The 14060-nt window shown below is 43.0% G+C and overlaps 1 protein-coding gene across 1 annotated transcript in view; it reads right to left on the bottom strand.

Moving 5' to 3' along the window:
* LOC122810545 (matrix metalloproteinase-21-like) overlaps positions 1–14060 on the bottom strand; it is a 161575-nt gene that overhangs the window by 89768 nt on the left and 57747 nt on the right. Inside the window, exon 4 of the mRNA XM_044082127.1 lies at positions 10200–10457. Within this exon, the coding sequence (XP_043938062.1) occupies positions 10200–10457 (258 nt within the window). The remainder of the gene's footprint in view (positions 1–10199; positions 10458–14060) is intronic.

Here is a 14060-nt window from a genome sequence, read left to right as displayed (position 1 = left end):
AGCAGTTACCCCTAATGTACGAGATTCTGATAACAGATTCTTGCAAGCGAGACCTCTCATGGTGGGTGTCCAGCCAGGATCTCACTATGGGTCATCCATTTGTTCTACCAAATCCGACGGCCACTATAACCACGGACGCTTCCCTGATAGGGTGGGGGGGACTTTTTCAGGGAAGAACAGTCCAAGGGGAATGGTCCAACATGGAGTACAACCTGCACATAAATGTTCTGGAAATGAGGGCGGTGTTCTTGGCGTTGCAACACTTTCAAACCCTCCTACCTCTAGGAACAATAGCAGTTCAGACAGACAACATGTCTGTAGTCTGGTACATAAACAAACAAGGGGGAACCAGATCTTACCCATTATGCAGAGAGGCCATGAGAATTTGGCAATGGGCAGAGTCCATGGGTCGCTTTCTGATAGCAACGCACATCCCGGGGTCATCCAACGTCATTGCGGACAGGTTGAGCAGAGCCATCCTGTTACCTCATGAGTGGTCCCTCAAACTACAAGTGGCGGAAAGAATTTTCCGCAAATGGGGCCAGCCTTGCTGCGATCTATTCGCCTCCCCGATGAATACCAAATGCAGAAGCTATTTTCCCCTTCTACCCCCTCCAGGGGATGTCCCCAGGGACGCACTGATACACGATTGGCCCCCGGGGTCTCCTATATGCATTCCCACCTACCCCCTTGATTCCCAAATTTCTTCAGAAAGCCATGAATCTGGAAAGGACAATTATACTCATAGCCCCATTCTGGCCTCGACAGATATGGTTCTCCTTTCTTCGAGCCCATCAAACAGAGGAACCTTGGATCCTGGACCCAGTACCAGATCTACTGACACATTCGTCGGGAGTTCCTCACCTGTCTCTTCTATCCCTCAAACTAGCAGCTTGGCTGCTCCACTTCCCCGCCTAGCCAGGTCTGATCTACTTTCTCCGGCAGTTCAGCGCATTTTGGTTGCCTTTCATAAGGCTTCCACCACAAAACTCTACAAGAGTAAATGGAAACGCTTTGTGTACTGGGCATCTAGTCAACACTTGGACCCCCTGGTTGCTCCTTTACATAAAGTTCTAGAATTTCTTTCCATCCTTTTCCACGAAGGAGCCTCTACTTCCACACTAAGAGTGCAGTTGGCTGCCATATCCAACTTCCATGTTGGTGAGGACGGTTCTTCTATTATGTCCCACAGGCTTTGTAAGGCTTTTATGAAAGGTTCCTTCCATCTTCGACCGCCCGTCAGAGACCCTTTATTCCCATAGAATTTAAATTTGTTGTTGTCACAACTAATGTTACCACCCTTCAAACCAGCCTCTTCTTGCCTCCTGAAGTTTCTGTTGTGGAAGACTTTTTCTTGTAGCGGTTACTTCAGCTCGGAGAATGTCAGAGCTGCAAGCACTGTCAATTAAACCGCCTTACTTAATTTTTCACCCAGATAGAGTTTCTTTATGAACAAATCCATCCTACCTTCCTAAGGTATGTTCTGTCATAAATATTAATCAGTCCATTGAACTCCCTACTTTCTTCAAGAACCATACCAGCAAGTTGGAATATATGTTGCACAAGTTAGATGTCCACAGACAGCTCAGATTTTATTTAGACAGGACTAAAGACTACAGAAAAACAGATCAACTTTTTGTTGCATTTGCAGACAATAAAAAGGGCATGGCAGTTACAAAACGTATGCTTTCTAAATGGCTTACTGATTGTATAGCCTTTGTGTATTCTAAGTCAAATCAGGCCTTGCCCACCAAACCAAAAGGCCATTCTACTAGGTCCATCTCCACTTCCTTGGCTCATGCAGCTTGCCTGCCTTTGGACACGATTTGTGCAGCAGCCACGTGGTCTAAACCACATACTTTCATCACCCATTATAGGGTTGACAAAGCCTCCAAAGACAGGACATCTTTTGGTTCCACTGTGCTCAGGAACGTTCTTCCATGAGTCACTCAGGGTGACGGAGCTAGGGACGCTACCCGTGTGCAAGAACAAACGGCGAGATTGAACACTCTCACATAAAGAAGTTATGTTCTTACCATAACGTTCCATGTGGAGTGTTCATCTCGCCTTTGTTCTTACATTCCCCCCTTCCCTTCCTCACGTGTTTGGAAGAACGAGTAGGACTAGAGTCTGGTCCACATGTCTTTACCTCTTCCGGGTATATTTCGTTACCCTTAGTTAATTTGTCAGTGAGATGGTGTCTCTAAATTTTTTTGTGGCAGTATGTAGCCTTAGCACCTCAGGGTTATTGTTAGTCTGGTTTGCTTGCAAACTAGATCTGAGTAATGGCAGGGAGGATTGTGGGATATAGCCTGGTCTCGAGCTTCTCTAAGATGCAGAGCTTTGCTATGCGGCCGACTCGGAGCCGAGGATCGGCTCCGAACCCGTGTGTAAGAACAAAGGCGAGATGAACACTCCACATGGAACGTTATGGTAAGAACATAACTTCTTTTTCATCATTATTTTCTTATTAATTAAAGCATACATTGTGTCATTCTTATATTTTACATATCAAATGGTTTTAAATTAACTATTGGATAATTGAAGTTATGATGTCATCAATTCATAGTATTTAAATGAATTGATTTGTAATGGCCCACATCTGATGAAATTGTCTAAACGAAAATGAAGTACTGAATACGTTCATGTTTTTATTTTATATGCGTTTGTTTTAATAAATGATCAATTGCGTTTGATTTCTCCGTTGCTTCATTGTTTCATTGGACATGGTTGTTTTTGAGTTTATAAGTTGTTTTCTACCTCGTTCATGCCCACATTTGTTATTATTAAACCACACTCAGTTAGAGGTTCATGTACAGGGAGGATCTTGAAGAAGTGCAAATCTGGCCATAGGCTTATTAGTTACTTTATTACAGTGCCAATCAATGTAAGCAGTGTGTCTGTGGGACGAAGCTACAGTGCTTAATGAAACCCCACATGGACATGAAAAGTATATGTCTAAACTTCAGCCATGCAACATCTGGATTTAAGAGCTAAACCACAGTCCCTGGAATAGAGAGCAGCAGGACTAACCACTGTGCTACTGCTCATCTTGTCACCATCGCCATAGCCTGTAGCCGTGCTGCAATAGCTCAGTGGCTTTCATCATAGCAAACTGCTGAATCTCACTCTCAGAGCAAATAAAGGAATGGCAAGAGGCAGAAATGTGTATTGTGTTCATTCTTGTCTGTCCATTTCTTAGACAAAATGTGTCATCTTCATTACTTATCTGTTGTCTGGGCTGGGATGGGCTGAGTTCACTGCAGAGATCTCACTCATTCATGTGTAGCACAAAACTCTCTGCCAAGATAACTGATGCAAATGATATCAATTTCTAATAATTATGTGTTGTGCGGCAATACCAAGTATTTTACACATTGTCAGCAATATGTTATATGACCTCAGGCTAGTACCTTAATGTATCACCAGTGATATAGTTCCCCATGCAATAGAAAAGCGAATTACAATGCACTGAAAACAAGATATTCTCATTCAATCTGATTATTAGAAGAACAATTTTGCAAAAAAAAAAAAAGAAATACTATAGTCAAAGTATTTTGCAATGTATATGATGTTTTAAAGTACTGTAAGAAATTGTTGATCTGATGTTGTCAGTCTTCATCTATTCTTGACTCTTGAGGGTTGGTTCCAATCCTCGGTACTGGTCAGGCTGTTATACAGCTCATGCCAGACAAAAATCTCTCGAACTAATACTCTACCCACAGTGACCCTCCCCATTTAACTCAGATCTCGTTTGCTCCTCTTACAGCAAGATGCGTCAGCCAACTCTCCTCTCACAGCTAAGTACAATTTAAAATATTTTAGTTTTTCTACCTTTCTTTCCTATAAAACCTTAATATTCTTCAATTCCATACCCATTGATATTCTTTCCCTACCATATCTGGTAGTCTTTCCTCTTTCCCTTTCTCTTTGCCATTTTTGTAGTTCTTTCTACCATTGTTGGTAGAACTTCCTCCTTTCCAATCTGTGTGTGTGTGTGTGTGTGTGTGTGTGTGTGTGTGTGTGTGTGTGTGTGTGTGTGTGTGTGTGTGTGGTGCGATTGTTGACCTTTTCTTCTGCCACTTGTCAACATGGCAGATAAGTCTGAAGGCATGACTGATTTAAGCAGTGCCAGGACTGCGACCGGAAAATACTAAACTCTGACAGGCATTCGGCTTGCATTTATTGTCTAGATGCTTCTCTTTTAGACATATAGTGCTCTTATCTGCCAGGCCTTCAGTAGTAGGGCCTTGGTAGAACATCAAAATAAGCTTATTCTCAAAGGGCTTCTTAAGTCCCCCTTTAAAGAAGCTTTATCCAAGGTCTACAAGTCTGCTAAGGCCTCTGGTTCCAAAACTAGTCTCTCTATGCTGACGTTTCCATTGGCACTGACATCAAGAAAACAAAAGTCCCCTTCTGCTGGTTCTTCCTCAGAACCGAGAGCTAAGGTTCTGAAGCTCTCTGAACAGATTCTTTCTTTGGCACCAGTCACTTTAGTGCTTTTGGCACCAACTCCGGCACCAGCACCACTGTCAGCACTGGCTCCTTTAGTTTCCAAGTTGGTGCCAACATCTCCTTCTGCACCACAACAGGTCATACCCCCCTCTTCGGTGCTGAAAATTGATCCTCTATATACACCCACAACAAAATATTCCCCTTCCATTCACCCCTTCTTTGGTCAGCTTCCCCAGTCCCTTTATAGAAAGGCCAGACTCTCCCTCTGGATTGTCTGTTCGCTCTTCCAAGACTCTCACAGAAGTCAATGTGGTGAGATTGCTGGACCAGCTGCTCATGGCTAGGAGTCTTTCTTCCTTTTCCCAACCCCCTCTCCCTCCTGGAGCAGGGATGTTTTATCCCAGGACTCCTCCAATTATTCCTATTCTGACCTTCTCAGAGGCTTTACAGCTCCCCAGTTAGACCACTCAGGTTCCTATTGCTGCAGCACTGACAGCCCCCTTGCCTTTGGTTCCAGACTCTGCTCTGATGTCCTCGGTCCCTTTGGAACTGATGGATTCCCAAGATTGTGGTTCCACTGTTGGGCCCAAGAGGATTGTGTTGACTCCTGTATTTTATTCAGAGTTGTCCATACCTCCTGGGACTCCAGTGGCTGGAGGTCCTTCCTTGGAAGTGAGTCTCTTGGGGTGGGGTGCGACCCCGGTTCCGGGTTTGTCTTTCTTGGTTCCGGGATCCCATCCCTCCTTGGGAGGGGCCTACTTTCCAGGCTATGGAGAGAAGATTGGCCACTGCAGGCTCTCAGGTGGCTTCTGCTGTGTTGGAGTTTCATCCACTGACCCTTTTTTACAGGGAGCTTCCACCACTCTCCATGCCCAGACAGCAATCTCCTAGTTTTCAAGGTATCCCAACTGAGGACATCCCTTCTTCCAAGACCTTGTCAGACATTCCCACTGAGGAGCATCCTTGGAAGAAAACGGAACACCTGGACTCCCCTGAAGAGTCCGTCACTGTTGACATTGATTTTGATGATGGGGAGGGTTCCCCCCAGTCACCCCCTGAAAGGCATCTCCTTTGGAGACATTCTTGAGATCCTTAAACAGACCCTACCTTTGAGGAGTCTGTGCACTTGCAATCCTTTGGTTCTCTCCCATCTACTTCCTGGGTGATCTCTCCCGCTGACGATCTCATCAAACTGATATTCAGTGGGCTTGGAAATCTCCTGACTCCATAAAACCGATTCCACAGAGACCAGATAAGATCCTTTTCACACCTGAGGACCTCCAACATTGGACTAAAGGGCTAGCAGTAGATGCCATGGTGGTAGCGGCGGCCACCAAAAAGGAACTCGCTGAGGAAAGTTCCTCTGCTCATCCCCCTAACATAGAGTCTAGAGAGATGGAGAGATTTGGAAAGTGTGTCTATGCATCATCGACCTTTGCCTTAAGGTCCTTGAATTTTCTGGCACACTTTATTAGGCTCCAGGTGGATCTGATCAAGGAACTATCAGACACCCTAGTAGGAGCTGTCTGATAAAGTCCCAGAAAAAGTGGCCTCTCAGTTAGTTACCCTGGAGTCTATTTCTAACTCATCCATGAAGCTCATTTTACATGCAGCCAAAGGGACGACCAGGTCAGCTGGTTCAGGCGTTGCTATCAGACGACATGCCTGGATGTGCCTGTGTGAGTTTGTGGCACCATTCAAGACTTCCTTCGTCAATGCTCCCTTTCATGGATCTTCTTTGCTCAGCCCCAAAGTTAAAGAAACTCTAGCCAGGTATAAGAAGGATGGGAAGACCCTATCTGCTGTGGACATATGTTTTTGTGCTCCCTAATGGTTCTACGCTAGGAATCAAAGGAGTGAGAAAATGTGGTTCAAAAGTCCCAAGGGCCTTTCCAAGGCACACATGGTGAAGCCTCCCCTTGAGGCAGAGGGGGGAGCTTTAATGGAAGACACTAATCTGAAGGCAGAAATGGCCCACAGAATCAGGGTTCCAGAGACTCTTTCTCTGGCCAGCCCTACCAGCACTCCTGAAAAGGGACCCAATGGCTTATCTCTGGAAGTGGTCAGGGGAAGATTTTCACTGCATGCAAAAGCCTGGCAACAGATAATCACAGATGTTTGGGTGCAGAGAATTATTACCAGAGGTTATTCAATCCCCTTCACCTTTTATCCCAGATCTCTCACAAGTCTCCCCAATGTTCCACCCAATCAGAGAGACCAAGCAGCCTTAGAAATCCAAAAGCTGCTAAAAAAAAGTAATCCAAGAAATTCCACCAGACCAGATAGGATTCAAATTTTACTCAAGTTTCTTTTTAGTGCCAAAAAAGACAGGGGACTGGAGATGTATACTGGATCTCAGCATTCAAAACAAATTTGTTCAACAATCCAAATTCTGGATGGTCATGGTTCAATCTATACTTCACTTTTTGGAGGTAAACAATTGGATGTGCTCTATAGACCTTCAAGATGCATACCACCACATAAAAACAGACAAATGTTCCAGAAGGTTTCTCCACTTTTAGTTAGGAGCCAGTCATTTTCAAGTTCAGGGTGCTGCACGTTGGTCTCACCACAGGCCCCAGGGTGTTCACCAAATCTATGGCAGCAGTTACAGCTCACTTGAGACTACATGGATTCTGGGTTTTTCCATATCTAGATGACTGGCTAATCACCGCTCCCACCAGGCATCTACTACTTCAAGCAACAGAGTTAATTTTGCATTTGTTCCTGAGCTTGGGAATCACAGTCAATCAAACAAAATCTCAGCTAATCTCTCTCAGAACTTAGAATTCATAGGAACTCATCTGAACATCAGTTCTTGTGTAACCTCCCTTACCCAGCATGGATTACAGAAGATAAAATCCCAAGTATAACCCATTCTTTGCAAAAACAAAATTCCAGCACTTCTAGCCCTTCAAGTGCTGGGGTCCATGGCAGCCACCATCACTCTAGTCCCATTAGTGAGGTTTCATATGCGCCTACTACAATGGCTTCTAGCATCCCAATGGTCTGTTCCAACCCATCCAGTGAACTACCCCATATTAATCACCAGTTGCTGCAAAAAAAGACCTATCCTGGTGGATGGAATCCAAGGAAATCCTATGGGCCGTCCATTTGTCCCTCTTCAGCCCAAAGCCATAGTGTCCATGGATGCCTCCCAGATGGGTTGGGGGGCATTATCTGGGAAGAACAGTCCAAGGCACTTGGTCCCCAATAGTGGTCGATCTGCATATCAATGTTCTGGAGTTGAGGGCAGTGCTTCTAGCGTTGCAAGTCTTTCTATCTGTCCTCCCCCTAGGGACCATTGCAATGCAATCAGACAACATGTCTTTAGTCTGATACATCAACAAACAAGGGGGAACCGAGTCCAGCCCCCTATGTCGAGAAGTCCTGAGAGTGTGGCAATGGGCTATTTCCTCCAGCTGATTTCTGGTAGCAATGCACATCCCGGGGAGTTCAAACATGATAGCTGATAAACTGAGCAGATGCATCCTACTGCCACATGAGTGGTCTCTCAATCCCAAGATGGTGAGGAGCATTTTTCATTGCTGGGGCCAACCTTGCTGTGACCTTTTTACAGCACCCCAAAACAACAAGTGCAGAAGCTACTTTGCCCTGATCCCCCCTCAGTGGAAGTTATCAAGAGAGATGCTCTTCTCCTCAATTAGCCCCCAGGTCTCCTCAATGCCTTTCTCCCCTTCCCTCTAATCCCACTTTTTCTCAAGAAAGCAGCCAGGTTGAGAAGCAAAGTGATCCTCATTGCACCCTATTGGCCTCAACAAATTTGGTTCTCCTTACTGTGGCCTCATCTAGTTCACTGTCTATGGATTCTGGACCCAGTTCCAGACTTTCTGTCTCACCCTAAGGGACTGGTGCACCCCAACCTTCAAAATCTCAAGCTGACAGCTTGTTTCCTCCAATTCCACTAGTTGCCAGGCATAATGATATACTTACACCAGTGTGGAAAATTCTGGGCTTATGATAACCATCTCAATCCTTTCTCCGTTTCTGTGGGAAAAGTTCTAGAATTTCTAACCATTCTTTTTGATCAGGGGGCCTGCACCTCTACAGATAAAGTCCAATTAGCTGCCATTTCTAATTTCCATAATGGTTTTGGGGACCTTCCTCTAATTTTTCATAGACTATGTAAAGTATTCCTCAAAGGAACTCTGCACTTGAAGCCTCCATTTAAAGACTCTCTACCCCCCCCCCCCCCCCCATGGGACCTGACCATTTTTCTTCACTCTCTGGTGCTTTCCCCTTTTGAGCCAGCAGCAACATGCGACCTAAAGTTTTTTTCATGGAGAACGCTTTTCCTCATAGCTATAACTTCCACAACACGAGTTTCTGAGATGCAGACCTTATGCTCAAAATCCCCTTAATTTTCCACAAGGATAGAGTTTCCCTTAGAACCAGTCCATCCTTTCTTCCAAAGGTAGTCTCAGAGTCCAAACAATTACATTTCTATCTCAACAGAACTAAAGAATTTAGAAAATCAGAACAGTTGTTTGTTTCCTTTTCCGACCCAACTTTAGGGAAGTCTGTTTCCAAAGTTACCTTATCAAAATGGCTAAGAGACTGTATTACTTACATATATAATAAAAAGAATCTCAAGTTACCTGAGACAGTGAGATTGCATTCCACCAGATCAATGGCCACTTCATCTGTTTGCCATTCCAGGACTTCCATGAATGAAATATGCACAGCAGCAACATGGGCTATTCCACATACCTTTATCAGTCATTACAAATTGGATCTGGTTTTCAAGGGAAGAGCTTCCTTTGGTTCTGTGGTTCTCAGAAATATCGTTCCATAGGGCCACCCGGAATCTAAAGTAGCTGGGGACTCTGTCCCAAAAGTCAAGAATAGATGAAGATTGACAACATCAGATAAAGACGTTATGTCTTACCATAACCTTCCATCTGGGTTGTCTATCTTCATTTATTCTTGACATCCCACCCTCCTTCCATCTCCTGTGAATTCATGGAGGAGTGAACTTTTGTCCTGGGTGCATTGTTAGGGTTCACCTTGGAAATGGCTTCTTCATATTTGTTCTTCTGGCTTTCTATAAGTCTGCAAACTCAATCTGAGGTAAATGGGAGAGTGGCATTGTGGGTAGAGTATCAGCTCGAGAGATTTTTGGCTGGTGTGAGCTGTATAACGGCTGGACCAATTCCAAGGATCAGAACCGACACCAAAGAGTCAAGAATAGATGAAGACTGACAACACAGATGGAACTTATGGTAAGACATACCTTCTTTTTTTTCCTTTTTAAGTGAAATAATTGTGATATCACAGTGACAAATGCCAAGCACAGTTGTTTGTCCCTTTACTTTCCTACCAGGTTGGCATATCCCACCTTCAACAGCATGCAAAAAGTAGAGCTGTCAGATGCAGTGGGTGGACATTTAAGGGCAATTCAAAACATACATCCAGTAAGGCAAGACTGGAGGTGGAATGGGCAAGAAGCTACAATGTAGGTTCATAGGAAGATACTAGGCTAGCTGCCCTTACAGGCCATTTTAAACCTAATCAATTTCCCTCAAAGTGAGAATCAAACACTGTACTCTGTGTCTGTGAGGTAAACACCTTAACCATTATACCAGCCCCAAGGATGGGTGACCCAAATGCCATAACATGCAAACTATAACAGAAAATAAGGAAGAAAAAATAATTGCTGCAAACAGCTTGCCAAGTGTGACTAGACAAAAGTCTTGCAGTAATTTATGATGTGTAAAACTGACCTTTAAAGAAGTAAGTAGCTTCTTCTGAGGTTGAAGAAATTTGCAGCACTGCATCAATGCCATCTGATGGCAGTCCGTGCCATCCAAAAGAAATTGCAGTAGGGTCTCCATAGCGAGTCCTGTTGTGTTTGTTTTCATATAACCAGTACCAGCTCTTCCTGAAGAAGAAAGTGTTAAACTGGACCACCAGTTGACCTTGTAGGTTTCTTTCCCTCCTTTCCCAGTCAAATACAGTGTCAAATGGGCCTTCACACACACCTAAAAAGAATTAAAGGATACACTAAGGACTCCCATCTGAGGAATATTTCAAAGCCATTTTTAAACTGCACTTTAAATTCATGTCACACCGCAGAAATGCATTTCATGATTAGAAATAACATGTTTAAGAAGTACTAAATATAGTGCTATCAAACTGTAGAGTGTTGCTTATAGTTTCCATTACAAAGACAATATTATGTTGCACATTACAGTAATGATATTGTAATTCTTAGCTGATTTAACTGAATGTAGTTTAAATGCGACCACAAATATCCCAAGGAAATCATTAAGGTTCCTAGCACAAGCCATATGACTCATGCTAGAAGGCCCTTCCAGAGCAGCATCCCCATTTATGATTCAGAAACCTGCTAGCCTCAATAGGGTAATGTCTCATTATCAGTTAATTTGCATATTTCCTGAATCACAGTTAATACCACAATGTGTAGATTATGGCTTATCCGCACATCGCAGTAACAACCTGTTGCTCGTGCAGACAGTGGCATCCCTCCAAGTCACTTTCTCACACACACACATAAGTACACAGATGAACACACACTAAAGTCCACAGTCCCTGTCCCTACTGTATCTATCTGCATTTATATTAATTAGTCCCATTACTGCATGCATGTATTAGGCCTTGGTGGTCTAGTATATCCCCCAACCCCTGATATCTGTTATGATGTCAAGGCAAGTAGAGTACTTTAGCGAATCATCCCTGGTGTCCAGTGGTTCCCCTAGCCCTCCAATCTCTATATGATGCCAGAGCCAGTACCACATTACCTCGTTGTTGTCCAGTGATTCCTCCCATCCTCTGATCTCTGTACTACAGTTGGTGCCATTATGGCATGTAAGTGTGCGTCCTGTGGTTTCCCCCAATCCCCATTATGCTGCTGTGTGCCTTAGGCCATTTTTTGGCATTTTTCCTGGTGTCTAGTGTGTCCCCTCTATCCTGGTCCCTGTAGTAATATTGATGCCAATACATCACTATTTTATATTCATGAATGGCACTTTGAGGAGTATTCCCTGATGTCTAGTGTATCCTCCAACTCCCAGTCCACCTAGAAATGCTGGTACCAGCATGGCACTGAAGAGTGTGCATCCTCCCATCCATGTGGTAACGTTGGTGCTGGTAGGCACTTTTAACAGTAAATCTTGGTTTCTGGTGGTTCCCCCCACCCATGATCACTGTTTTGATGTTGATGCTGTTATGGCATTTTTAAAGTAAGCTCTAGTGTCTAGTGGTCCCCCCACAACCATTCATGTTTGGCTGTAGAACTGTACCACAACATGGTGGGAATGGCCATGCTGATCTACATGGCCGAGCACTTTGAATCATTCGGCTGTTTAGATGCCTTCTTGGAGGTGGCTGTAGGGACAAACCACATAGCTAATTAGCATATGCCTCTTCATTGGAATGCCTCATTTGTATTCAGCATGGCTGTGGGGCCAGCTTTTCATGATGCTGCATGTCTTCATGTTAGAGGACCGTGCAGTACCATGCAATGGTGCTTGCCGAACAGAAAAAAGGTGCTGTGTACATGTAACAGTACCTTCATGAATGCAGGCTGTCATTTAGCAATACCAGTCGCCTTGAACTGTACATGAAATCACAGTAAAAGAAATTTAAAATAAAGGAAATTAGTTAATGTGAAAAGATAGAGTAGACTGCATTTTTCCACTTGTAACCTAGGAAACAGAAACTTGTTTAACTGAATGTTACATATAATGTTACTAAGGTCTTAATAAGATTCAAATCAAGGTCTTCATAAGTGATGCTCAGTATCTGAAGCATATTTAAAAAAAAGGTAGGTAAGACCTGAGCAGAAGTTTCATTCCTTCAAAATAGGTGAAAGTATCATTGCCATTATAACATCATAAGTATAAATGGGGGAAATGATAAACACAAGGCTACATTATAGAAGACTCAAGAACATGTCAATGATTTTTCTGAACAAGCAGCAACTCGAAGTACACTTCCAGAGTATATGTACCAGCTGATTAACTTGCAATATCAGAAATTAAGCTTGGCCGATAATCTGAAGCAAAAAAACAATCTTTTCCCAGAGTTAATGACAGAAAGTTCAATGGATCTCATTTTCTGCCCAGAATCAGGTTTTGAAGTGATATTTCTTTACATCATATTCATTCCAAGGAGCCCATCTATCATTATGACATCTCAGCATCATTGGATAATGGCGTTATGCTATTGCTATTAGTCATAAACATCCAGATTTCTTAAGGTACTTTGTGGACAAAACATCAGATGTAGTTTCAATGAAATTGGCTAGAATAACACTTATAAAATAGATCTAGCAGCATTACTTGATGATATTTGTAAAACAAATGCTATGATTAATGTACATAATAGTTTATTTGTAAATAACTGAGAATACCTTGGAGTAAGAGTAAAACCATTTAACTTTCAAAGAATATCAGAAAATGTAAAACATATTCAAGGATTTAATTACAGTTTGCACTCAGATGATTTGCTGATCACTGATAACTGAAAGTGAGTGTCACAATATAGCAATAACCCACGCCTGGGTGTGGGTAATGCTAAATTTACCCACGGTTGGCGTGGTTTGGTCCAGAGGGCGAAGCCCGAGGGACCAAACAAAGCCAACCGTGGGTAAATTTAGCATTACCCACACCCAGAAGTGGGTTATTGCTATTATACCATGACATTATTTAAGAAAAGAAACTGTTACTTTTCTTAAATAATGGCATAGTATAATGCCTGTTTACTGCCCTTCCGCAGATGTCTGGCATCCGGCAGTTCTGATGTACCGCGCCGCGCAGTACATCAGAGTTGTAAAAGCAACGGAGAAAGCAAGATCTCCGTTGCTTTTATCTCGCTATGTTAAATGAGTTTAACATAGCGAGACAGTTTAAAATAAGCAACGGACATCTCCGTTGCTTTTTTTTACTGTCTCGCTATGTTAAACTCATTTAACATAGCGAGACACTAAAAAAAGCAACGGAGATCTTGCTTTCTCCGTTTTTAACATTCGCTATGTTAAATGGGTTTAACATGGCGAGACAGCTTTAAAATAAGCAACGGAGATCTCCGTTGCTTATTTTAAAGCTGTCTCGCTATGTTAAACCCATTTAACATAGCGAGACAGTGTTTAAAAAAAACGAGTTATACTAATGGAAAAAAGTCCGGGCGACCGGACTTTTTTCCATTAGTATAACTCGATTTACAACGGGCACGCTGGCCAATCAGCGTGCACGTTTTGGGGGGATCATGGTATAATAAGTTATAAAAAAGTGCTAAAAAATTATGAACTGAGAGTTAGGAAATTAAAATGTGAGCATGCAAAAATGATGTACTCAGTTCCTGGCAATATTCTGGAAAGGAAAATGATACATACACCCTTCTACAAAGAAGGTTCAAGCCATCTGCAAGGATCCCCATCCCAACAACTGTGAAGGAGTTTTATGTGTTTTTCTATATGAATAATTATTTTGGAAAGTGTATGGCAAATGAAAGTTGAGTGTAAGCGCCACTGGATAGATTGATTTAAGATACTATGCCTCTGTCTTGAAATGACTTGAATAAATTGCTCTTACAAAATGTAAAGAAACATTGACTTGTAATGA

The sequence above is a fragment of the Protopterus annectens genome, chromosome 9.part0 (assembly GCF_019279795.1).
Source record: "Protopterus annectens isolate FY-2018-M chromosome 9.part0, PAN1.0, whole genome shotgun sequence".
In the NCBI taxonomy this organism is placed as follows: Eukaryota; Metazoa; Chordata; order Ceratodontiformes; family Protopteridae; genus Protopterus; species Protopterus annectens.
Note: the sequence above shows the minus strand (reverse complement) of the source record. Positions and strands in the feature narration are given on the sequence as shown.